At 51.0% G+C, this 26,403-nt stretch overlaps 2 protein-coding genes across 4 annotated transcripts; both read left to right on the top strand.

Moving 5' to 3' along the window:
* The first annotated feature begins 243 nt into the window (after positions 1-243).
* On the top strand, positions 244-14,813 carry ELK1 (ETS transcription factor ELK1). 3 transcript variants are annotated; one of them, XM_025982492.2, is made up of 6 exons: positions 244-469; positions 8,436-8,679; positions 10,902-11,351; positions 12,163-12,609; positions 13,251-13,352; positions 13,438-14,813. In XM_025982492.2, the coding sequence occupies exons 2-6, from the start codon at positions 8,470-8,472 to the stop codon at positions 13,534-13,536; spliced, it is 1,308 nt and encodes a 435-aa protein (XP_025838277.1). In that variant the 5' UTR covers positions 244-469; positions 8,436-8,469; the 3' UTR covers positions 13,537-14,813. The 3 variants fall into 3 exon arrangements, with proteins under 3 accessions (XP_025838277.1, XP_025838276.1, XP_072599381.1); XM_025982491.2 differs by having other exon boundaries at positions 282-469; positions 8,406-8,679; XM_072743280.1 differs by lacking the exon at positions 244-469 and having other exon boundaries at positions 6,015-8,679.
* Positions 14,814-18,472: 3,659 nt separating this feature from the next.
* Positions 18,473-25,128, top strand: CFP (complement factor properdin). The gene is made up of 9 exons (XM_025982490.2): positions 18,473-19,551; positions 19,638-19,788; positions 21,213-21,388; positions 21,842-22,012; positions 22,152-22,343; positions 22,534-22,707; positions 22,958-23,149; positions 23,334-23,445; positions 24,897-25,128. Exons 1-9 carry the CDS (start codon positions 19,488-19,490, stop codon positions 25,060-25,062), a joined length of 1,398 nt encoding a protein of 465 aa, XP_025838275.1. The 5' UTR covers positions 18,473-19,487; the 3' UTR covers positions 25,063-25,128.
* Positions 25,129-26,403: the final 1,275 nt, after the last annotated feature.

Raw genomic sequence — 26,403 nt, 5'->3', positions numbered from 1 at the left:
AGGCCAATTATCAGGAAGGCGCCCCCAGAATCTTGTCAATCGCCCACAGGCTGTCAGCCTTGGGCCAATCAGCGTGAAGCGCCAGCGGGGCCCAGCACGCCCCCTCGGAACCCAGGCGGCTATCTGCGTTCCATCGGTTCTCTTCGGGCCAATCATGGCCTAGCTCTGCGGAGCAGGGCCCGCCTCCCCAACCCTGGAAGCCGCGCGGTCGAGCCAAGGCGCTGTGTCCAATCAACCAGCCGCGGAATGCTCGGCTCCTCCTCCAGAGGCCCACGTGAGCCGTGAGGAAACGCAGGGGCGGCTTCTAGGTGCTGCCGCCGCCGCCGCCGCCGCCGCCGCCGCCGCCGCCGCCGCCGCCGCCGCCACCGCCGCCACCGCCACCTCGGAGCCCGGGCCTGGGGGGCGGTGGGGCTGCGCATGGAGCCCCCGCCCCCCGGAGCTGCCAATACTGCCACTGCGCTACACACAGGTGAGCCCGGGGCCTGGAGGGTGGAGGGCCCGTCCGTGACCCCACGTATCCTTCCCGCCCCCGCGCGAGGGATGTGGCTTGGCCCATGGCCTGGTGGTGTTCAACTGCCCACCGCCACCGCCACGGCTGGTGGACCTGCCTGTGGTATTGTCCCCTCCCTTCGCCCCTTGTAGTCGATCTGACCGTGGCCTGACCCCCCTTCCTGTTTTATAATGGATCGGTCTGCGTGCTTATAGTTCTCCCCACCCCACCTTACAGTGGACTCGTCCGTGGCCCTGCCCCGCCCCCACCCCCCACTTAGAGGGGAGCAGCCTCGGGCATTGTCCCTCCTTGACAGAAGGTGCATCTGACTGTTTATTTTCTCCTGTCCTCAACTTTCAAGGGCCCCGTCTGTGGCCTTGTAGTTCTGTTCCTTGTAGTGAATCAGTCCATTGGCGTGGTGCACCCCCCCCGCACCCCCTTTAACAGTGAGTTAATCTGTGAAGTTGTATTCCTGCCTCCTCCAGTCCCCCAGTGCATCAGTCCCATGGTTTTATCTTTTACAGTGTATCGGTCTGAATGCTAGTATCCACATCCCTTGTCGTTATCAGCCCATTGCCCTAGCCTCTTTTTTTTTTTTTTTCAGACTGTTTCTCCAGCCCTTGGGCTTCTCTCTTCCTTTTAATAGTGGGTCAGTTTCGTGTTTTTGAACTCCCCATTTTCAGCAGCTCATTCCATGGCCTTGTTCCCTTCTCCTTTTAATCAGTCCGTGTGATGGCATTTCACCCCATCTACTCTTGTGCAGCGTGCCTTTCTGCTCCCCTTGCCCCCCATAAAGAAGATGAGCCTTTGCACTCCCCTCCACCCCCGCCTTTGCAGTGGATCTGTTCATTGGCCTTCCTGTTCCCCATGTGCTTGCATCCAGGCACACACCCCCATACCCTCCCCTGAGTCCAGTGCTTTGTAATCCCTTCTCCAGGAGGGTGCTTTTTTGTCCCTCCTTTCCTTGTGGTGGATCAGTCCATGGCCTTCCCTGCTCCCTCTCTTCTTAATGGTGGATCATCCTGTGTGCTTGTTGAACCTGGCTCTTTTTTACTCTAGAACACACCCCCCTCGTACACATCATTAATCCCTAAGACATTCTGCCTCACTGCAATAAATGGATGCATTCAAGATAGCGATAATGCCATTAGGAGCTAACGTTTATTGAGCACCTACTAGGTACCTGGCAAAGTGCTTTATATCCGTGACCTCATTTCGTCCTCACCACAATCCTGTGAGACAGGTACTCAGGAAAGTTCGGCACAAGGGGCTCAATACGTTATTCAGAGGTAAGTACCCAGTTAGGTTGCCCCTCAGAACACAGAATAATTTTTGAGGATCCCCTCTCTCACTTCATCCCATGCCACATGAGACCCCACTCCTTAAAAAACAAAGCACCTCCCGTCTCCAAGCTTTTGTTTTTGCTAGTTTCCCCCCGCCTGCAGAGCTGTCTCCATTCCACACCTTTTCTCAGCACCCATCCACCCGCAATCGCAGCAGCCATATGATCTGAGTGATTTAACCACTTTCTCTCCGCACCTGCTTCCTCATTTGTAAAATGGAGGCATCAAAACCAGAATCCCCTCCAATGTGAACATACCTGAGAGTTAATAAGACAAGTAACCTCTCTGGCTGCACCTCCTGCACCTTGTCCCTCCGACTCTGTTCCAGCCATACAAAGCTCCTCACTCATCCTCAAATCAAACACACCAGATACAGCCCAGCCTGAGGGCCTGTGCATTGGCTATATTTTCTGCCTGGAATAACGTCGTTCCCCTGATCTGTATGTGAGTCCTTTCAGAGTTCTATTCAAATGTCAGTCTGCCCCTGATCATCTGAACCTACATACTTAACGGGACTCAGGTTCCTTCTCTGCGGTAGTGGTCCCCTTTGCCCTTCATCACTATCAGACACACTGTGTAGTTTACCAGTTCACTGTCCCTCCCCATTAGAACAGTCAGTCCAATGAGGGTTTAGTTTTTTTGTCTGCTTATTTACTGCTGGGTAAATATACTTAGTATATACTAGGTGCTCAATAAGAATTTGTTGCATGCATGAAGGTGAAAAATATTATTTCGGACAAATCAGGGTGCAAGGGGAGGGAAGGGTTGGAGATGAAGAGGGTATACGAAAGCTAGCTAAAGAAGCTAGTTGGGACTGTTCGTTCAGCAAACACTTAGCACCTACTGAGTACCAGGCATTCTTCTAGGTGCTGGGGATATGGGAAGGAACAGAACAGGCAGAAATTCCTGCCCTTGTGGAGCAGACATTTGCTAGAAGTGGGGGAGACGGACTATATAAATAAAACAGTAAGTAAAATTAGATAGTATGTTAGGCGCTAAGGAGGAAAGTGAAGTCGGGAAGACAGGGAGAGAGTACGGGAGTGATTGAAATCTTGGGCACTGGGCAGGCCTCTACTTAGAAGGTGACCCTTGAGTTAAGGCCTGAAGGAGATCAGGGAGGAAGACAAAATATCTAGGGGAAGAGTGTTCTGGGGGTGGAAGGAACAGCCAGCGCAAAGGCCCTGAGGTGGGACTGTGCCTAGTGCATTCAAGAAACGTGAAGGAGGCCAGTGTGGCTGGAGCAGAGCAGAGGGCGGGAAGGAGACAGGCAGGCAAGCAGGAGGCAAGGTCAGAGCGGTGATGGGAGCCAGATGGTATAGGCCATGGTGATACATAAGGTTGGAGGCTGGTGGGAGGGTGAAGGCTGATAGACAAGCTAAGAGCTAACTAACATTTGTCGAGTGCCTACCACATGCCAGAGATACTTTTCTAAGTCCTTTACATGTATTGACACTAAATCCTCACAAAAGCCTTTAAGAATAGTATATTTTGAAGATATTTTACAGATGCAGAAACAGACCCAGAGAGGTTGAGTAACTTGCTCAAGGTTGCACAGCTAGAACAAGGCAGAGGAGTGGGAGACCAAAGGCCCAGAGAGAACAGATCTGCAACAGCAGATAGTTTATTCAGCACATTGGATCACACGGAGGAAGGATTCATTCTGTCTGGAAGATAGCAGAATTTGATGATTATAGAATAAAGAGTTTATCGGGCATGAGAAAGGGGAAGGGCACGTACATAGCCTCAGAGGTGGGAAATGGGTGAGCTCACCATGCCTGTGATGTAGAGTGCCAAGCTCATGGCCACCTTAGAGTCGTACGCAATGTCCACAGATGTCCACATGGCTAGCTACCTCCCATCCTCCCCGTCTCTGCTCACGTGTCACTTCTCAGGGAACCCTCCCCACTCACCCTCTAGGGTCTTCCCTGTCTCTCTTGATAGAGAGCTGGTATTGTAAAGTGCTAGGATCTCTACCTGCAGCAAGACTGCCCAGCTTTGAACCCCAGTTCTGCCAACTTCCAGCTGCATGACTTTGGGCAAATGATTAAACTCTATGCCTCTATTTCCTCATCTGGAAAATGGGACGATCATAATCCCACCCCACAGTGTGGCTGTAATGGTTGCATGAGTTAAATGTTCAAAACGATGTGTGACACACAGGAAAATAGTTGTATGACTGTTCTTAAAACCACTGTCGTTACTCACAGCATACATACAGGTGTCTAACAGGCCTCTGAGACAATCTCCAAAATTGACCTCCTGACCTTGCCTCAAAATCAGCTCTCCTGTGGTGCTCCCGTTTCCGTGGGTCCTGGCTCCATCCTTCCAGGCGACCAGGTCACAAACCTAGACTCACCCTTGCTGTTGTCTCTCACTTCCCTTCCCTGCCTCATACTTTGTCAGCAAACACTGCTCACTCTGTGTTCATATTTTATCCAGAAGTCAGCCATTCCCCCAGCAGTTCCACTGCAAGTCTCACCTGGACTGTCACAGTAGCCTCTTCAGCCCCTACACTCGGTTCTCCTCATAACAGCCAGAAGGATCCTGCTAAAATGCAAGTCACGGCCTGGTCCCCCCCCTGTTCATGACCCCCTTGTGGCTCTTCTCTCAGCTATCATCAGAGTCCTTGCACAAGGGCCTGAGAAAGCCTCACTCAGTCTGGGCCCCACGGCCCTTCTCTTCTCACCTCCTGCTACTTTTTTGCACCCTTACTCCCTCCTCTCTGACCTTGCCCTGCTCCACTGTCTTCCTCTGACCTGCCCAGTGTGCTCTAGCCTCAGGGTCATTCACCCTGCCTGGATCCACCTGCTGCCCGCGTCATCACAGACCTGACTCTCTCGCCTCATTTAATTTAGGTGTTTGCTCAGATGTCACCTGTGCAGTGCTTAACCCTCCCCTGACTACCCTTTCAAAAATAACAACCGCTCCCCTGCTTCACTTTTTTCCATAGCTCTTCTCACCAGCTGACGTACTCTTTCACTCCTTTCTCTTCTTTTCTGACCGTCTTCCCCACTAAAACATGAGTTCCCCGAGAGCAGGGATTTCTGTTTTGTTCACTGCTGTATCTCCAGGAGGCGCTCACAGGAGGCACTCAATAGGTGCTGACCCCACAGGAGGCGCTCAAAGATGCTCGCTAAATGAACGAGACAGAGAAGTAATCCCATCTGAGTAAGGCAGATTACTAGGACACTTATTAGGGGTCAGGTGGGAAATACAGTAATAACCAAAATACAAAACTCTGTGTGCTGTTGAGGCTTGGCGCAGCCGGTCAGATTTTCCCTTAATGGGTAGGTCCTGTTGCAGCCAAAAGAGGAACTAGTAAAATTGCCTGTCTTCACCACCAGGAGTCACACTGAACTCTTTGTGCCCTCTGAAACAAGCAGGTCTTTGAAGTAAACCCAGTGAAGTCTCTGATGACAGGACTCTCAAATATGGACACTCCGTGGCTTTGTGACTTGCGTAATAGCCCAAAATTGTGTCTGCTCAGCCAACTTCATTAAGCGCTCCGACACGAGAAAGGATCATATACTGTATATTTCCTTACAGATTAAAGAATGAAGCTACAAATAACAGAGAAAGGTTCTTTGAAACCTGGTTTGGAAGGTCTTATTCTTAATCCAACAGTCCCAGCCAGTGAACAGTTGACTGATGAAAACTCATTCCTTCAGGAATAGGAAGCTTCATGTTTATTTCCAATTCACCCTCAGCGAAGAGGGCAGTTATGGGAGGGGGGGGGCTGCGGTGAGCAGGGAGGGGCCTGTTCTCTACAGGACATGCTGAGGGAGCAGCATGGAGGGCAGGTTTGCCTAATGGTTACATGCTTAGACAATGACGACTGGAATCTGACTGCATGGGTCCAAAGCTTGGCTGTGCCACTTACACTCTGTGGCCCATAGATGTCATCTGGACATTTTGTACCTCTGCTTCCTCCTCTGTAAATGAGTGATAATAAAGAGCACCTACTTTCCAGAGTTGTGATGAAAGATAAATGAGTCAGTACCTATAAAAATAGCAGTACAGGTCTACATGCCCTCATCTAAAACCCTTGGGGCCAGATGTGTTTCAGAATATCAGATTTTTCAGATTTTAGAAAGGTGGCAAGGGGCACATACAAGATGTTACATAACCCCCTCAGTGGGCTCAGTAATCAGCCACATTCAGATTTCTGTAGCAGAATGTTTGAACGATCATGCTAAGTGAGAATCAATAAAGACCAGGAAGGGCCTTGTTCATTTTACATCTGGATTTGCTGCCAAAGGGTTATAAAGAAGGGGTTTTTTTTGTTTGTTCAAAGATTTATTTATTTGAGAGCAAGAGCTGGTATGTGCTCAGAGGGGAGGGGCAGAGAAAGAAGGAGAGAGAGAATCCCAAGCTGATGGGACGCTGAGCACAGAGCCCGATGCGGAGACTTGATCCCACAACACTAAAATCATGACCTGAGCCAAAATCCAAGAGTCAGACGCTTAACCGACTGCACCACCCAGGTGCACCAAGTTTTGTTTTTAGCGCTTTGGGGATTTTGGAATAGCAGATAAGGAATTATGAACAAATTGGAAACTACATTAAAAGCTTCTCACACTCCAGGCACATTATATTTAATCTGTACAATAACTCTGTGAACTTGGTATTATTATTATCCCTATTTTACAGATGGGAAAATTGAGGTAGAAAGAATTTAAAGAATATGCCTAGGGTCAGACTGCTAATAAGTAGCAGAATCAGGATTCCAATCCTGGCAATCCAGCCCTAGACCCTGAGCTATGGTCTGGTAGGCCATATTGTCTGATTTGAACAATGCCAGCCAAGTATTATGAGCTCAACAAATGTTAGTTCTTTGCTGTTATCAAGAAGGAGAACACAGACAGTAAGAGGCCTGAGGAATGCAAAGCAGAGGGAGCAGGTACTAAGTTTCAGGAAGGCTTCAGAAAGGCAAGACTCCGTGGCTGGAACTCAGATGATGGGGAAGACTTCTAGGTAGAAGAATGGAGTCCCACAGAGTAAACAGCTTTTGCAATGTGCTAGCAGAAGGAACCTCCTAGAAAACTTCATGTCTGGTGTAACAGAGGATGCAAATGAAAACGTTCAGGTGAGGAGCACCATACTAGCTTTTTTTAAAAAAAGATTTTATTTATTTATTCATGAGAGACAGAGAGAGGCAGAGACACAGGCAGAGGGAGAAGCAGAGGGAGCCTGATGTGGGACTCAATCCTGGGACTCCAGGATCAGGCCCTGGCCTGAAGGCAGGTGCTAAACCGCTGAGCCACCCAGGGATCCCCACTATACTAGCTTTCAACTCCTGCTGTGACAAATGATCACAAGTCACAAGCTGCTTAAAACAATGCAAACTATTATCTTGGCACTCTGGAGGTCAGAAGTCCAACATAGCCTCACCAGGCTGCAACCTGGGTGTGGGCAGGGCTGTGTTTCTTCCTGGCGGCTCCAGGGAATGACCTGTTTCCTGCTCATTCGAGTTGCTGGCAGAATTCAGTTCCTTGAGGTTGTAGGATTAAGGTCTCTGTTTCCTGACTGACAGTCAGCTGAGGGTCCTTCCCACATTTATGAGGCCAACCATATTCCTGGGCTGGAGCTCTGTTCTTCCAGCTTCAAAGCCAGTAATGGCAAATCAGGTCCCTCTCATGTTTTGAATCTCTCCTGCCTCTTCTGTCCTTGCATCTCTCTGAGCTCTCTTTCTGCCTCTTCCTTTTTTTTTTTTTTTTGTAAGGGTTTCTGCAATTAGATTCAGCTCACTCAAACAATCCAGAACAATCTCCCTGAGGTCCGTACAGTAATACCCCCTTATCCACAGCTTTGCTTTCCGTGGTTTCAGTTACCCGTGGTCAAGGAGAAGATGATTCTCCTGACCCATCATCAGAAGGTCAGTGGTAGACTAACACTGTGTCATAGTGCCTACGTCAGTACCTCACTTCATCTCATTATGTAGGTATTTAATCATCTCCCATCATCATAAGAAGAAGGGTGAGTACAGAACGATAAGATACTGAGAAAGAGAGCACATTCACATAACTTTTATCATGGTATATTGCCATAATTGTTCAGGTATTGTTAATCCCTTGTGCTTGATTTATAAATTAAACTTATACATAAACTGTGTATATTTATAGGAAAAAACATAGTCTATGTAGGATTTAGTACTGTCCACAGTTTCAGGCATCCACTGAGGGTCTTGAAACGGATCCCCTGCAGATAAGAGGGAACTATTATAACTCTAAGTTCATCTGCAAAGTTCCTTTTGTCATGTACATAACACACTCATAAGTGCCAGAGATTAGGATATGGACATTTCTGAGAGGGCATTATTTTGCCTACCATAGTCTGCCCTCTGGCCCCCAAAGATGCATATTTGTCCCACATACAAAATACATTCACAACGTCCTCTTGTCTCCAAAAGTCTCCTACCATTCTGGTGAGTCTCTAAAGCCAGGCTGAGGAGCTTAGAATTTAGTCGGAAGGTGTTTAGGGAATGATGGTAGGCTTTGGGGACAGAGGTGGAGACAAGAAGGCAAGAAAGGAATCCTCCTCTTGCTGACCTCTGCCTCCTTCTGTGTTCTCAGCCTCTCAGCTCTGAGCTATCTGCCCTCCAGGTACCCCTGGGATGGCGTGAGCACTCCGCCAGTGATGGACCCCTCTGTGACGCTGTGGCAGTTTCTGCTGCAGCTGCTGAGAGAGCAAGGCAATGGCCACATCATCTCCTGGACCTCACGGGATGGCGGTGAGTTCAAGCTGGTGGATGCTGAGGAGGTGGCCCGGCTGTGGGGGCTGCGTAAGAACAAGACCAACATGAATTATGACAAGCTCAGCCGGGCCCTGCGGTACTACTATGACAAGGTAAGGCCTCTGAAACCAGGACTGGGAACCACCAACATTTATGGCAGTTATTTCATTTTCTTGTCTTGTCATAGCTATAACTTTGAAAACAGAGTTTACTATTTTTTACCCTATCCTCTCGTACTGTTAGACCAATGTTGGGCACCTCAAATGTTTATCTCAGGTATTTTCTTTGTCTTACTACTTTGGCTGAAACCTTCATAGTATTATTAATACTGACCCCTACTAACCCACTTTCTGAGGCCCTCAAAGTCATACTGTTCCACCACACCCCACACATTTCATTTTTTTATCTTATTCCTATAGCTAAAAATTACAAAAGCACCATTAATAATGACTCTCCTCCTGCCTTCTGGAACTGGACCAATCCTGGACTTCCTCAGTTATTTCATAACCTACTCTTATTCCAGAATATTCTTATTCCCAGCATTAGAATGTCTATTACAATATTGTACTAACCTTTTCTTACCTCATGCTGTGGGATCCGGAACACTTTTATCAGTTCTTTTCTTCTCTTATTCTTTTAGCTGAAACCTCCAAAACAATATGTACAGTACAGTCTATACCCTATTCTCATGCATTTTTAGAGCAATGCTGGTCCATCCCAGTGTGTATTTTTTTGAAGATTTTTAATTATTTATTCATGAGAGACACAGAGAGACAAAGACCTAGGCAGAGGGAGAAGCAGTCTCCCTGTGGGGAGACCAATGTGGGACTCGATCCCAAGACCCTGGGATCATGCCCTGAGCTGGAGGCAGATGCTCAACCACTGAGCCACCCAGGCATCCCATCAGTGTGTATTATTTTATCATCTTACTCTTATAGCTAAAAATTTGAATTTTTCTCATCCTTTCAGACTCCCAGACCGGTGCTGGATTTCTCCTCCCTGACAACATACCAGCTATTTCATTTTCTTTTTTATCTGAAACTTCCAAAACATTAATGAATATCCCTTTTCATTCCTTTTCTGAAAAACACAAACCCACCCTGTGACATACCTGACCAGCATTAAGATGTCTTTAGGATACCCTAGTGCCCCCCAGATGCCTCTTGTCCCCCACAATAGCCCTAGACCTATGCTACATGCCATAAATTATATAGCATTTATTTGATTCTCAGATTTCTCATATTTTATTCCTTTAGCTGAAACCTCCAAAACAATATTGAGGCTGCCTCATTCTGTGCTTTGAGACCACCGCAACATCCCTGGGACCCTCCAGACCTATCCTGTAATATTCCAAACATGTTCTGTGATCCACCCTGCCAGCCTCGAGATTCCCCCCAATATGTATGCCAGTACTTTAATGGCCTTATCTTAGTTGCTATCAGTCACTTCATTTTCTAATTGTTTTAGCCTAAACCCGTACCATAGTACTAAGAATGAGGCTCCTCAGTTACAACTAGAACAAGAAATAAACTATGACAACCAAAAAAAAAAAAAAAAAAGCCCCCAAACCAAAACAAAAACAAAAGAATGAGGCTTCTCAGCCTGTTCTCCCCCTAGTGACCTTGCCCTGTTCTACATGTAGACCAATAGCTTTAAATAATCCTCTATGTTAATAATTCATCCCGGCATTCTTCAATCTTAATTTTGTCTCCTCCAATATTTACATCAGTTACTTCATTTTCTTGTCTTGCTGTATCAGCTACACTCCATAACTGCCCTGGCAACCACCCCCAAGGCCTGGGCCCAATTAGCCCACAGACACCCCTGGTTCCTGGAGCCAGGAGGAAAGCCTGCTCCTGCACTGACTCCTAGGTGGGCCCCACTATGGAGTGCTACCACAGGATGTGGGGGTGGGGGATTGGACAGATGGAGATGAAGAGCTATGAGGAGATGAGAGGGATGGATGGGGAGGAGCCACGGAGTGGAGACCGGGCAAGGGGAAAAGAGCAGTAGGCTAAAAGAAGAGCTGTGGAAGGGAGAAGAGAGAAAGGAGAGAAACTGGGAAGAATACAGAGAGGGGAATCACAATGGGGAAGAGGAGTAGAAACAGAAGAAGGGAGAAGTCCCCAGATTGGGAAAGATGCCGGTAAGAAGTCAGCCGGGGTGGGGGATACCCAATCAAGAGCAGACAGAGGAGGAATAGCATATGTGTAAAAAGACAGGAGAAGGGAAAGAAGGACCCTAGGAGACACACCCCTCTGCCCCCTCATCCATATCCTCCCTCCACTCTGGTCCTCTCTTCTAAGGTCCTTTATCCTGTCTCCTCCCTTCCCAGAATATCATCCGCAAAGTGAGCGGCCAGAAATTTGTCTACAAGTTTGTATCCTACCCGGAAGTCGCGAGGTGCTCCACTGAGGACTGCCCGCCACAGCCCGAGGTGTCTATCACCTCTACTGTGGCAAATGTGGCTCCCGCCACTGTACATGCTGTCCCCGGGGATCCTGCCTCTGGGAAATCGGGCCCACCCAAGGGTACAGGAATGGCAGGCCCCGGTGGCTTGGCGCGCAGCAGCCGCAATGAATACATGCGCTCAGGCCTCTATTCCACCTTCACCATCCAGTCCCTGCAGCCACAGCCACAGCCACCCCCTCATCCTCGGCCTGCCTCAGTGCTCCCCAACACCGCTCCTTCAGGAGCAGCAGTGCCCCCGTCTGGGAGCAGGAGCACCAGTCCAAGCCCCTTGGAGGCCTGCCTGGAGGCGGAGGAGGCTGGCCTGCCTCTGCAGGTAAGGACTGGAGTATGGAAATTCAGTAAGAGAGTGGATGTACAATTCCCAGATGAGGAGGGGTGCTGGTAGAAGGGACATAAACATCCTATTTAGATATGGTGGAAGGAGGGACACAGAGGTTCCTTGGGAGAGGGGGTTACAGAGGAGAGCCATACAAGTACTAAGCTAGGCAAGGTGCCCTGAATTTATTTGCTTAATGCATAGGTTCTCTCACCTTAGTGTCCATCAGAATCACCTGGAGGGCTTTTTATTTAAATGACAGATTTCTGGGGCCTGCCCCTCAAAGTTTCTCATTATATGGATCTGGGGATGAGCACAAGAATTCGTTTGTTTTTGTTTTTTAAGTTTTATTTATTCATGAGAGACAGAGACATAGGCAGAGAAAAGCAGGCTCCCTCTGTGCAAGACTCAGTCCCTGGACTGGGGATCATGCCCTGAACCAAAGGCTCAACCACTGAGCCACCCAAGTGTCCCAAGAATTCGTTTTTTTTTTTTTTTAAAGAAGTTTCCAGATGAGGCGCATGCTGCTAGTCCTACGAAAGCAAAATTTTGAGAACCACTTCTTTCATGAATGAGGGCAGTATCCCCAGGAGGCCCACCCTTAGGGGAAGCTCTGTCCCCAAAGAGAAGCTGCCAGAAGAAGCTTCACATCCTTGACAAAGCCCCACCTCCTGCTCTTGGACCTGCCTTGATGTGTAGTCATGCACCCCCCCACAATACAAAGTCGTACTTTCCAAGACAAGTCCTTGGCTTCACTAACCCAGCAATCCTTACGCACCCCCTCTGCCCGCCCCCCCCCCTCTTCCAGGTCATCCTGACCCCACCCGAGGCCCAGAACCCTAAATCAGAAGAGCTGAATGTGGAGCCTGGGTTGGGCAGGCCACTGCCCCCAGAAGTGAAAGTGGACGGGCCCAAGGAAGAGTTGGAAGCCGCAGTCGGTGGGGAGGCGGGGTTTGTGCAGGAAACCGCTAAGGCCGGGCCGGAAGTCCCTCCTGTGGAGGGCGTGCCGGCCCGGCTGCCCGCGGTCGTCATGGAGACTGCAGCGCAGGTGGGCGGCCTCGCGGCTTCCACTGCTTCCAGCACAGAGATCGCCCAGCCTCAGAAGGGCCGGAAGCCCCGGGACCTGGAGCTCCCACTCAGCCCGAGCCTGCTGGGTGGGCCAGGACCCGAACGGACTCCAGGATCAGGAACTGGCTCCGGGCTGCAGGCGCCGGGGCCAGCGCTGACCCCGTCCCTGCTACCTACGCACACATTGGTGAGTGCCTGTGAAAAGGTGGGGCGGGTGAGAGAGGAGCTAGACTGCAAGGGCCAGTGTGGTTATCCCTGAGTGAGCGGGAGGGTGGAGCCTTCGAGGGGGACTGGCTGGAGGGACGGGGCTTGATTAACGAAGGGCGGGCTAGTCTCCCCTGCTGAAGGATGGGCTGGAATGAAGGGCGGGTCTGGGGAGTTTTGTGGGCGGAGACCGCGAGGCTGGGGGCGGGAACTTTTCTGGGTTGGGGTGTGGCTTGGGGAACCTGCACGGGGCTTTTTGGTCTGGGGTTTTCTTAGCGGATTTCCTGGGAGGTGTATGGGTTGGGGGGATCTGAGTTGGAACTTGATCCTAAGCTGATGGGATAGTGATTGTGAGGTTTAAAAGCGACATGTGGATGGGGTCTTATATGTGGTCTCGCCCAATGAAGGTAGAGGTGGGCTCTCGGGGAGTTGGGAGGGGCTGTCTGTGACATGGGAGAGGTGTCATGGGCTTGACCTTAGTAGTTAGGGTATAAGCCTGTGTACTTTGGGAGGGTGATCTCAGATGTCTGAGGGGGAAATCTGGTGGGACAGGAGCCAAGGTCCTTCCATTTTCCCACACCTGCCCTCTACTCACTTGAGCTCCAACCATCTGTTCCCCCACAGACCCCGGTGCTGCTGACACCCAGCTCGCTGCCCCCCAGCATTCACTTCTGGAGCACCCTGAGTCCCATTGCACCCCGTAGTCCAGCCAAGCTCTCCTTCCAGGTAGGATCCCCTTCCCCCATATTGTAAAGGGTGAGAGACCCTAGCATGGCCCCCATCCATGATCTTTCCCTATTTCTGTCCCCAGTTTCCGTCCAGTGGCAGCGCCCAGGTGCACATCCCTTCCATCAGCGTGGATGGCCTCTCAACCCCCGTGGTGCTCTCCCCAGGGCCCCAGAAGCCATGACTACCACCACCACCACCACCCCCTTCTGGGGTCACTCCATCCATGGCCCTGAACTTCTCTCCAGCCAGCCGTCTCAAGGAGAAACATAGTTCAGCTGACAGACTTGTGCTCTAGCTGTGGTGGGGTAGGGATTCTAGGAAGGATCTCTCAATAACCCTTCCACAGGAAACATACAACTTCTCTCTTCTTGGTCAGTTCCTCAGTGGCCGCCCTTACACGTCTCCTACTGCATTGGTGGAGACGGTTTATTTATTTATTTTTTGAAGGCCACTGGGAGGAGCCTGGCCCAACTCTACTGGGGGGGTTGGTGAGGACATCTCCCCCATCTCCACATTTTCTCCCCAAGATGAGACAATCGGGGTCTGGCTTGAGAAGGACCTTTCTTTATTTATTTCTCAGCCTGCCCTTGGGAAGCTGAGGGAGCCCTGTCTCCATTTTGGGGTGTGGGTAGAAGAGATAGCTTGTTGTAGTTTATTATTCCTGGCCATACCCAAGGGTCCAGGAAGAAATTGTGCCGTTTAACGGTTTGGGAGCCTTGGCCAAGGAAGACTCACACCCTAGAAATAGGAATTTCCACCTCCCCAGCCTTCTCTCAGATACCACCATTTTGGCCAGGGAGGAATGCTCCTTTTGTTCTTCTCCCCCTGAGAAGCCATTCCTGTATCTGCCAAACTCCTGGAGTCCTGCCTGTTACCTCCCAATGGAGGGTTTTTTTGGGGAGTGGTCCCCGTCTGGGGGGCCCCTCCAGCCGGTACTCCAGGTCTCCTTGTCCCCTACCCCCTGCCATTTTGATAGTATAATCTATTTTTAAACAGGGCTTTTCAATAGGGGAGAGGGGAGCATCTCTTCCTATATCTGAGATGGGGTGGGTGGGAAGGAAGGGATTTGGGGGAGGAATCTTCCTGCCACTCCCAAGTGTTTATTTTTGATACCAAACGTGTATTTTCAGCTCCCTCCCTCCCAGCCCCCCAATTTCCTGCAGGCGGGTACAAAGGACCCTTTAAGTGTCCCTGGAGTTGGGAGGGAGGAATGGGGGACATAAAGCCTGTCCTATCTGAATTCCAGGCTGGAGAGGGTGGGTTCAAAGGACTCCTGGGCTCACCTCCTGTCAGCACCGGCCCAGCCCGGGCCTGGGGACCTGGGGGTTGGTGATTTGGGGGACGGTGCTACACCTGTCTCCACTGTTTGTTTTACTTCCCCAAAAATGGATCTTTTTTTTTTCTAAGAGTCCCAGAGAATGGGGAATTGTTCCTGTAAATATATATTTTTAAAGGTGATACTGGAGGCTGCTAGCCTTTTTTTCTTTCCTTGAAGCCATTGGGACTGACTGTGACAGGCATGACTTTATGTGGAAGGCAGTGAAGGTGTGAGATTGACTGCAAGAGACAGCGTGACAGTGTGTGCAGGAAATAGCTGGAGAGACTGCAGATTGTAACCAGGTGTGCAAAGAAGAGAAAAATGTGGAAAGCTGTGATCATGTATGTATGCGTGTGGAGCCGTGTGTGTGTGTGTGTGTGTGTGTGTGTGTGTGTGTGTGAGATAGAATGTGGCTGCTGAAACCACAGACGATGTGTCCATGTCATCATAAGAAATTACAGCTGTGTGTCAGAAGATCACTGTGAGACTGGCTGCGTACTAAGGCACCCTACAAGAGGCTGGAGGTATGTGTGAAGTCCTGTTAATGGCAACGGTAGTGGGGACTGTACCTCAGACACCACTGGACGGGCTGATGATGGTGAGCAGGACAGACTGAGTGACCAAAAGGACGCTTGAGCCTGTGTGAGCATGAGGAAGGTGTGGGGGAAGATGGTCAGGGACCATGTGCAAGCAAGGAACTTCACTGTAAATAAGCAGCCAACTGTGTTCTGAAGATGACCATGAGTGAAGCTCCATGCAAGGCAGCCTCACGGAAAAGAGTTGACTGCGTGAGAGAAAATGGCTGTGAGGCACAAGATTTGAGAACAGGTGATCGTGCATGTGGACACCATTCATGTGAAATCAGCAAGGACTATGTCAGAAACTGAGAAAAATTGGCTCTGACTGGGGGAGTATGAGGCTGTAAGCTTGTGTGTGTGTGTGTGTGCCTCGTTCACATGTATGCATGTGTGTACCAGAGGCAAGTGGCAGATTGATTACAGTTACCACACCAGTCTAGGCCAGAGGCTCAGGGACTGAGACAGCACGAGAGAAAAGGATGGTGAGGACTGAAACAGTCTGGGAGAACACAGAGGTGTCTGGAGCAAGAGCCGAGAAGGAACGTGGCACCGTGTTGAGTGGAAACCAATGGCTAAGCAGCGCATTAGTGGGTGTGTGGAACAGCTCATGAGGGACTTGAATCAGAGGCTCTCTATGTGTGAAGAATTGGGAAAATGAGGCCCTGGGAAACTGGTGGGGTGGGCGTGTGGGAGAAGTGGGCGAGGCTGTAGCTGTGTCTGAGCATCCCTGCTAAGGAAAGGGTGGTGTACAGCACTGACGCAGGCCGGAGGAGCCTGTGTGTGAGAGACTTGGAGAGTCCCTCAGCAGTTGGGAGTTTGTGACCACAGATGGCAGAGGCTAACTGAGGAAAGGTGACCACAATGGCAGCTGAGAAGTTAATGGTGTAGGTATGTGTAAAGGTCTTTGCAAGACACAATTAAAGGCTGTAAATAAGGCCTAGGTAAGTGGCACGCCACTTGAGAACAGAAGTGAGACCAGGTGACTGAGACGGCATCTGTGACAGTGTGTGATGGTGTATGTGTGTGCGCCTTAGCTACCATCAGGGACTGGGTATGCAAGATGGGGGCTTGAGTGAGGAGGTAGGAGAAGTGGCAATTTTGTCCCTGCACCAGAAACTTAGAGACGAGCAGGAGCTGTAAACCAGTGACTGGCAGAAACATCTAAAGGTGTGACTGCGTTTGTGTGCGTGTCAAAAACTGGTAAGAGGAAATGTTGGTGAGTGTGGCCAAATGAGGGAAGGCTGTAAGATGTAGAGTGTGTGTGTGTGTGTGTGTGACCCTCTTGGTAGGAGACTGGGAATCTATGACATAAGAAATGACCCCCTGAGTGTGTGTGACTGAGGGAAAGTCTGAGAGGCTATGGGACAGAGTATGTATGTGAGCTGGTTCCTAAGAGACCTTAGTAGAGGCTGCAGACCCAGAATTGTGTGTGTAACTGTATTTTTTTAAAAGGGGGGTGGGCATCCCGGGTGGCTCAGTGGTTTAGCATTGCCTTCAGCCCAGGGCGTGATCCTGGAGACCGGGGATCGAGTTCCACGTCAGGCTCCCCGCATGGAGCCTGCTTCTCCCTCTGCCTGTGTCTCTGCCTCTCTCTCTCTCATAAATAGATAAAATCTTTTTTTAAAAAGTAAGAAAACGACCAAGACCAAATGAGACTGTATGAGAAACCACTGATTTGTGCCAGGCCTGGGAGAAAACCACTTCCTCCACTGGGACCACCTCCTCCGTCCCCTGTACTGACTTCTCCCAGTTCTCCAAAACTTGAAATACTGGAGTTTCCAGGGCTTTACCTGGGATTCCCCTTCCCTCTTCTCACAAGCCCTCTCCAGGGTGGCCTGGTCCAGTCCCAGCATGTGAGACACTATTTCCCACACACACACAGCCCACCACTGGCAATGCCCACCTTTTTACCTCTAACCCAGACTCTGCCTCATTGCACTTGTCAGAATCTCTAGAGTTTGGATTATTGATTGATTCATTCAGCACCTGCTTATTGAGCCCTGCAGACACAGCAGTTACCAAACCAGACACAAATACCTGCCCTTCGGGGAGCGAGTATTTTAGTGAGGGCAACGGACAAGCAACAGATAAATGCATCGTCAGGTGGCAGTGCAATAATTTCATGAGATAAGATGGTCTCACTCTGTTTAAATAAGAATGCTGCAGTCATTTTGTTGTGCAAATGTGAGAAAAGCCGAAAGCATCTATAGTCCTCTTCCCCAGGGAGTATGCAGTTTAGGCCCAAAGGAAACATTGATTATAACATTATCACCAGGGCAACCAGTGATTAGATAAAACAGCCAACCAGAATCACAGGTTTCTGGGGGAGCTTGTTTCCACAGGATAACACAGCGCCAATGTCTGAAGTCTTGGAATCTTAACAAGACCCCTTTGTTCAAAGCATACTTTCAAAGGCAGGCCTGTATGATCAGGAAACAGAATACATCTGTAATAGATACAGATGTCAACACACCCTATTGCCCATTACATGAAACCAACATTCTTAACAAAGTTCTCTTTTAACACCTGACCAAATCAAATTCTATTACCTTGTTCTAATTTGCAGAATGGTACATCTCTTTCCACAAATGCAGAGGAAATGAAACCTTGCCCTCCTAACATTTTTAGGCACCTTTTGTTCATTAAAGAGATTCCTGGTTTAAAAGTGAGCTCTGGAGTCTCACTCATCTGGGCTAATAAGAGAAGAGGGGCTCCTGGCCAGCTCAGTTGGAAGAGCATGCAACTCTGGACCTTGGGGTTGTGAGTTCAAGCCCCACGTTCGGTGTAGAGATTACTTAAAAAGAAAAAAGGAGGTAAGGAAAAAAAAGAGCAAGTCTGTGGAGCTTGGTTTTTACCTGCACAGCAAAGGGGCTGAAGAGAACTTAATATTAACAGCAAAAGAAGGAGCATGTAGAATCATTTTTATAGATGACACCTACAATGAAAAAGAGGTGTCAGTGGCTAGAGTGGCTCTTACAGTGTGGACCCCAGACCAGCAAGCAGCATCACTGTCACCTGGGAGAGCCTGTTAGAAATGTTCATTTTTGTGTCCTATCCCAGACCTGCAGAATCAGAAACAGAGGTGGGGCCCAGCACTCTGCGACTGAACAAATCTTCCAGATGATTCTGAAGCACACTAAGATTTGAGAGCCCCTGGGCTACAGCGCAACAAGGGTACCATACCAAAAGGATAGCTGGGGAAGGCCTCTATGAGAGAGGGGACATTTTTTGTCTGTCTCCTCTCTTACAGCATAAGCCCCTCCAGGACCAGAATTTTTGGCTGTCTTACTCTGCTCGGTCTAGTGCCAAGAATGCCATCTGACACCCAATAGGCACTCAGTAAATATTGAATCAATGTATTTAACAAACAGCCCCTACTGTATGCCAGGCACTATTCTGAGGACTTTTGAAAATCGTCAACTCCCAATCTTTGCAACAAACTGTGCTGTAGGCTCAGGGATGGGGCTGTCCCCTACCCCAGTTACTCTGACAGAACATGGCCAAACTGGCTCCCTCCCCAGGCAGGGGTGGGGGTGGGGGTTGTAGGGGGGGTAGTCCCCAGCTGGAACCCTGGGACAGTGATATCTCCAATTCATTCTCAAACCTTTCTCCCCACAATCCTCACTTCCCCTTCTCACTTCCCCCCCGCTGCTGACCTCCCCTGCCCACACTGACCACAGGCAACCTCACTTTCAGGAAAGAACGGGATGAAGCAATTGTCTCGATGCCTATTCCACCCAATGAGGAGGGACACACTGAGCTCAGTGCACCCTTGTTCCACACCCCCATGAGGTTGACCCCATCACTGTGGTAGAGATTGCATTTTACAGGTGGAGAAATTGAGGCTCAGAGAGGTTTAAGTGACTTGCCCAAGGTCACACAGCTAGGAAGTTTAGGCTCCATTTCTTCCTAGTAAGAATGTGTCCAGGGGGGCAATGACAGTGGTAATGGGTTACTGGGCAGGATGTGGGTGCTGGGGATACAGTGACAAAACTGGATCAAGGGTGAGGCAGGAAATAGGGAAGGGAGAGTGGGGCAGGAGGCTCGGGGCAGGGGTACCAGGAGAGAAGTGCAGAGACCCTGCATGACCCGACCCTCCCCCATGCTGCTCTTTACCCGCCCAGTTCCTCCTGGCCCAGTTCCTCTTTGCCACTGATCCCAGAGCCAGGTCAGCCCATACAAAGCCGAGCCTCCTCTCTGGCAGGGTGGCAGGACTGCACGGGTGCAGCTCTCAACATGTCCACCCCAGGGCAGGCTCCTCAGTTGCTACTGCTGCTGCTCACCCTGCTGCCAGCCAAAGGTGAGTGTGTGAGGGCCCAACTGGCCTACAGGGGTGCCCAGACCCATCACACCCCTGATTGTGCCTGCCCCCCCACCCTGTTCCAGGCTCAGTCCCCATATGGTGCTTCACCCAGTATGAGGAATCTTCTGGCAAGTGCCAGGGCTTCCTGGGGAAAGGTATCCGTGTGGAAGACTGCTGTCTCAACCCTGCCTATGCCTTCCAGGAGCCTGGCAGCAAGCTCTGTCAGGCATGCAGGTAAGGAGGATCCTGAGATGCAGGGCCACCCAGAACTGGGCTCTTTCCTTCTCTGGAGTTCCCAAGGGTGATTCCAAGGCCCTGGTCATGACCATGGCTCAGGGTTTCTCAGCCCCAGTTCTACTGACATTTGGGGCCAGAAAATTCTTTGCTGTGGGGGTCTGACCTATGCATTGCAAAGCTGTGTTCTGTAGCATCCCTGGCCTCCCACTAGATGCCAGTAGCAACTCCCCCAACCAAACTGCAACAACCAAAATGTCTCCAAACATTGCCAAATGCCTCCCCCACCTTTGCTGAGGCAAAATCGCCCCTGGTTGAGAACCACTGCTATACTTACATTCATTGAGCACTTCCTGCATACTGGTAGCATTGGAGGGTGGGGTACAGGTCAGGTGTATTCTGAAGGTAGCTCCAGTCCCCTAATTGTGATGACAGCTCATATTGAGTGCTTACTGCATACAGACATGTGGGGGTGGGTGAATTTGGGGAATTCTGAGGGCAGCTCCAGGCACCTAATCATGATGACACTTCACCTTCATTGAGCACTTCCAACCTACTGGATGCATTGCAGAGGTGAGAGGTAGCTGGAGGATCTCTGAGGGTGACTCTAGTCTCCTAATCACAATGCCAGCTTCCATGTAATTAGCCCTTCCTGTATGCCAGACATGTTTTCTAATAGCTTACTGTACATCCCAGATACACCATGGGGATGGGGAGCTTGGGGATTTTTGAAGGCAGCTACCCTTCATTACCTCTAGTAATGTCAAAAGTTCCCATCAATTTAGTGTTATGGTGTGTGCAGGGGGTTGAGGATAGGTCTAGGGTATTTTTCTTTCTTTAATTTTGTTTTAGAGAGAGAGCACATGAGCTGGGGGCGGGGTAGAGGGAGAGAGACAATCTTAACCTCTGCACAGAGCCCAGTGTGAGGCTCAATCTCAGGACCCTCTGAGATCATGACCAGAGCCAAAGTCAAGAGTTGGACACTTAACTGACTGGGCCACCCAGCAGCCCCAGATCTGGGGTATCTCTGATGTGATCTCTAAGCTCACCAGGATGATAGCTACTATTTATTAGGAACTTTCTGTTTGCCCGCTACCGAGCATGGGGATGCCTGGAAGGTTTCTGACAGCAGTCCTTGGTCCTTAGTCCTTACATTTGCTTGCTGCGTGTCTGGCACTATCCTTGGGGGATTCGAAGTGTTACAGCTCCCCAATCATGAAGGTCAGTGATATTAAAGTACTTACTGTGTGCCCTCCTCTTGCCATTGAATCCCCAACATCCCTAAGGGGTAGGTACTCTGATCCATCCATTCCACATACGTTTATCCTGAACCGCCCCCCTTTACCTGTGCTCACTCTACAGTCCAGCACACCCCATCCTTGCCAGCTCAAACTAGGACAGGACACATGTGTTCCTCTCTGCAGGTCCCCACGATGGTCACCGTGGTCTGCGTGGGCCCCCTGCTCGGTGACCTGCACTGAGGGATCCCAATTGCGGCACCGGCGCTGCATAGGCCATGGTGGGCAGTGCCCTGAGAAGGTGGAGCCCGGGACCCTTGAGTGGCAGCTGCAAGCCTGTGAGGACCAGCCGTGCTGTCCTGGTGAGGAAGACCAGCAAGGCAGGAGAGCACTGCCTGTTACCTGGCTTTGGCAACCATCAGGGCAGAGGCCCTGAGGGGAGGACTACACCTGATATCTGTGAGGCACCAAGGAAGAGGCTGGCATGGCTGGAGGAGACTTGTGGGGGGCGAGATCAAAGGCGGCCTGATCCTTGTGGGCCACGGAGAGGATGCTGGCTTTTATTCTGTGGTGGTGGACAGAGGAAAGATGTGATCTGACTTGGGTTGTGACAGATCCCTCTCACTGTCCCGAGGAGGGCGGTCTGTATGTAGTAAGGGCTGAAGCAGCAGGACCAGTGTGAAGGCTACTGAAGTAGTCCAGATAAGCAATGATGGAGGACCATGTGTGGCAGAGGATGTGGGGCACATGAGGAAGCGACGACCTCTGAATGGTGCCCCCACTTCCATCCTGTCCCCATTTCTTCTCTCCCACAGAGATGGGTGGCTGGTCCAACTGGGGGCCCTGGACCCCTTGCTCTGTCACCTGTTCCAAAGGGACCCGGACCCGTCAGCGAATATGTAACCAACCCACCCCCAAGTGTGGCGGCCAGTGCCCAGGAAAACCACAGGAGTCTGAGACCTGTCATACCCAGCAGGTCTGCCCCAGTGAGTGAAGGCAACCACAAGGCACTGATGCAGGCACCCAGGGTGGATCTGGGGGCTATAGCACATGGTTGTGGGATAGTGGGAGGACCTCAGCACGTGTGACCACACCTGGCATCCCCCCACCCCCATCCCATCACAGTACACGGGGCCTGGGCTGTTTGGGGCCCCTGGAGCGCCTGCTCGGGTTCCTGCCACGGTGGACCCAGCGCACCTGCCGAGAGTCGAAGCCGCAAGTGTTCTGCACCTGAGCCCTCCAAGGCACCTCCTGGGAAGCCCTGCCCAGGGTCAGACCATGAGAAGCGGCCCTGCTCTGGTCTGCCACCCTGCCCAGGTACACAGGGATGAGGCCTCGGACATTCTGTTCCTGATTCAGGAACATGCTCTGCCATCTCAGAGGATAGACGTCTTAGAGCATGTGACCACAGAACTCTTCATTCTGGAACAATCTGCCTCAAGAGTCTAGGGGCTGAGGGGGAGATCGAGGTGGCCTATCTTCTCATTCCTCTCTCCACCCCCAACAGTGGCTGGGGGCTGGGGGGCGTGGGGCCCTGTGAGCCCCTGCCCTGTGACCTGTGGCATGGGCCAGACCCTGGAAAAACGGATGTGTAATCACCCTGTGCCCCAGCATGGGGGCCCCCCCTGTGCTGGCGATGCCGTCCGAACCCACATCTGCAATACAGCTGTGCCCTGCCCTGGTCAGTACCACAAGATTCCCTGTCTCCATGCCTAAGCCTCTCACCCATCCCTGCTGCCCAGTTCCTGCTGCTAATGCTTTGCTCCTGCCTCTCATTCCCCTATTCCCAGCCCTGTTGCTTCCGCCCTACCTCTGGTCCCCCAGCCCCACATCTGATCACCTCCACTCCTTCCCCTGGGTTTTCATCCCTTCCTCTGAATCCCCTCACTGGCTCCCTTTGGTGCAAGCCCTGGTTGCCTCTGTCTGTGCAGTGAATGGAGAGTGGGGGTCCTGGGAGGAGTGGAGCCCTTGCGCCCGTCGGGGCATAAACAACATCAAGTGTAAGGCGATCCCAGGCCAGCAGACACGCTCCAGGAGCTGCAAGGGCCGCAAGTTTGATGGACAGCGGTGTGTTGGAGAACAACAAGATATCCGTCACTGTTATAACATCCAACACTGTGACTGTGAGTGCTCCCCACAGACTACACTGTGAGGATGGGGCAGCCCCTGCAGCAAAAAGGGGTTTCTGACTCTACCATGGACCCCCCATGTCCCTGCCACCTCTCGCTCTCTCTCTCTCTCTCTCTCTCTCTCTCTCACACACACACACACCACCCTGCTGAGACCTCTCATTCTGACTCATTGCAGGGAAAGGCTTATGGTCAGAGTGGAGTACCTGGGGGCTGTGCGTACCCCCGTGTGGACCCACGCCCATCCGCACCCGCCAGCGCCTCTGCATGGCCCAGCTCCCCAAGTTCTCGTGAGTGAGGGGGCAAAATGGGCTCAGGAGGGGGTCACGACAGCCATATGTGAGCAGTGATGGTGGGAGAGTCAGCTCAGCTCCCCACAACCAGGGCATCCACCCCTTGGGTCTATGGTACCTGCCTTGACGAGTGTCATCTCCCACCTGCAGGAAGAGGAGAGACACTAATGAAGCAGCTGAGAAAGAGAATACTGAGGGGGAGAATCAGTGGCCACTGTGCCCTTGGGTCTCTCATTTGGTCACTCAGCCATCCTGCCGCTCACCCAGGCTTTCCTGTGACCAGGCACTTGGCCCTCTTGGTCACCCAAGCTTGGGTCTGCCCCTAAAGCCACTCAGGCCTTCGTTCTCTTACTCATTCCTTCAGCCACCCACATCTCACTCAATGTCTCACGGCCTCAGGACCTGGGAGATGCTTTCCCCCAACAATTGAAGACACACAGAACCCAGGTCTCATGGGTCCCCCCAAGGGATACAGGTCAACAGGGGCCTGACAGAAGGCAGATGAGGAACAGTTGGTATAATGGAGAAGGGACTGATACCTCGCCCCAAGTCCATGTAGCCGATTGGATCTCACCTGGCAGGAAGGGGTCAGCAAAGGCATTCCCAGTGTTAAGACTGTGAGAGCAGAGTCCTGGATACTGGTGACCAGCTGCCCAAAGTTGGTTTTTCCTGGAGGCCTAAGTGTTAACAGAGGGTAAAAACATCCTCCCTTCTTTATTTCCACATACCTCGAGCCACTAGATTAAGTGAGCTACTCTCTACTTGTGAAGCACCTGCCATCTGGAAGTGGTCTCTGGTTCTGGGGTTTCTAGTAGGTCCTGAAGAAGAGTTAAAGGTGTTGAGTAGAGATAGGAAGCACTTGGCAGAGTTGGGATATGAATGGATTTGATGGAGGGAACAGGGGTGAGAGTGAATGAATGGAATGCATGTCTCATGGGAGGAACAAAGGTCCAGGCAAAGGTCTAGGCAAAGGTCCAGGCGAAGACCACTCTGGACATGGGACTGTGGATAAAGTGGAAAAGAGAGAGATTGTCTTGGGGCAGGCACCTGGGACCCAAAACAAGGCCTTGAATACCAGGGCAAAGCATTTGGGGACTTTTCCCCATGGGCACTGGGGAAAGATGTAAGGAGTTTAGGAGGTAAGAGAAGGTAGGTCTTGTCAACGAGTAACAATTACCAGCGCTTATTGAGTACTTACTGTGTACCAGATGCCACTCTGAGCACTTTACCAAAATTAATTCATTTATCCTCACTCAGCCCAGTAAGGTGGGTATTATTATTATTCCAATTATTCTCATTTTCCAGATGAGCATGGGGAAGATAAATTGCCCAATATCTCATAGGTAAAAAATAGTGTTGGGCACACAGTAGGCATTCATTATGAGTTTATTGAATGCATTCTTACCTTCCCTGAGCTTCTCCCCTCCATTCCCCCTCTAATGCCCCAGGCCAACCATTACTGTGGTCGAAGGTCAGGGTGAGAAGAACGTGACCTTCTGGGGGAAACCGTCAGCACAGTGCGAGACGCTGCAGGGGCAGAAGGTGGTGGTGGAGGAGACTCGGCCATGTCTACACGTGCCTGCCTGCAAAGACCCTCAGGATGAGAAGCCCTAACACCTGTCTCTTCTGCCCTGATCCCCTGACCTCCCAGACCTCAATAAATGAGCTTCTTCCCCAGGAGTGAAGCAGTAGCATCTTCTAGGCCAAAAGGCACAGCACGGGCAGAGTCGCAGTGGCTTGTTGTGGAAAACAGTATTTTCCATTGCGGCCACGTTTTGGCAGGAGCGAAGGCGCGAGTACCCATCCCCTCCCCGCTGCCTTAGCCCTGGCATCTGCCCCTCTCCCCTCCTTGCGCCATGTCCCAGGGCGTCCGGCACATCCCTCTGCAGAGCTCTGCGTTACAGGCTTTCTGGTTGGTCACTCGGCCCGGCCGGCACTTTCTGATTGGCCGGCGTGCTCGAGGTTCCCACCCGTCGGAGCCTCTGAGCTGGCGGGTTGCGCATCAATCCGGTGCTGAGCCGCACGGCAGAGGCGGCAGAGGTGTGGCTGGGGTTGGCACCCAGCCGGGCGAACACCTGCACCCACCCACTCCCAACAGCCCAGATCCAGTGCTGCAATTAGCGGAGACCCAAAGCGGGGTGGCGGTTGGCCGGGGGTGGACTGAGGAAGTGCCTACGAGGTGCTCTGAGCTGGGGCGGGAGCGAAGAGAAACCAGAGTCAGCATCTGCCAGAAGGAGCCGCTGAGACAAACCCAGACACAGATTCCTTTAGTCTTTATGCACCCATTCAACACTTTTATAGCGTCTACTGTATAGAACGAAGTCTGGGCATCTGGGGTGGAGGAGGACTGGTAGAAGGAGAGGACATCTGAGCGAGGGAACAAACTCCGAATATGTGATCCTTTCGTTGAACATTTTTTTTCAACCCTTATCAACGCCTACTGTATACTAACAATAGCACTGGACATCATGGAGAATAGAGGAGTCAGAACAGCACGTGTCTCCACAGTGAAGGGAACAAACCCAGACACTAATGCTGTTAGCATTTGCTCATTCAATTTTGCACTAATTAGCATTTGCTGAATGCTGAGCCCCCTGCAATGAGACAAATCATAAGAATCATCATAGTTACGGTATTAGCTAATACTTAGAGAGTACTTGCTGTGTGTTTGGTAGTGTTTTTAGACTGCAAAGCACAGATTCATTTAATCCACAACAAACCTATAAGGGTCAGTATTATCATTATTCCCATTTACAAAGGATTAAACTGAGGCACAGAAAGGTAGCGGGCTGGACATTTGAAGCATGGTGTGTGCTGTGAGTGGAGGGACCCCTCCGCACAGATGGGAGATGTGTGACACCAAGATTCTGTCAAGGTGTTCACCTCTCGGGGTCGATTTCCCCCCCAAAATAGGTCAGTTGATGGGTTGAAGTAAAGACAAAGTTGAACTTTTGC

Source organism: Vulpes vulpes, chromosome X (assembly GCF_048418805.1).
Source record: "Vulpes vulpes isolate BD-2025 chromosome X, VulVul3, whole genome shotgun sequence".
In the NCBI taxonomy this organism is placed as follows: Eukaryota; Metazoa; Chordata; class Mammalia; order Carnivora; family Canidae; genus Vulpes; species Vulpes vulpes.
This window is presented reverse-complemented; position numbering and strand designations above follow the sequence as displayed.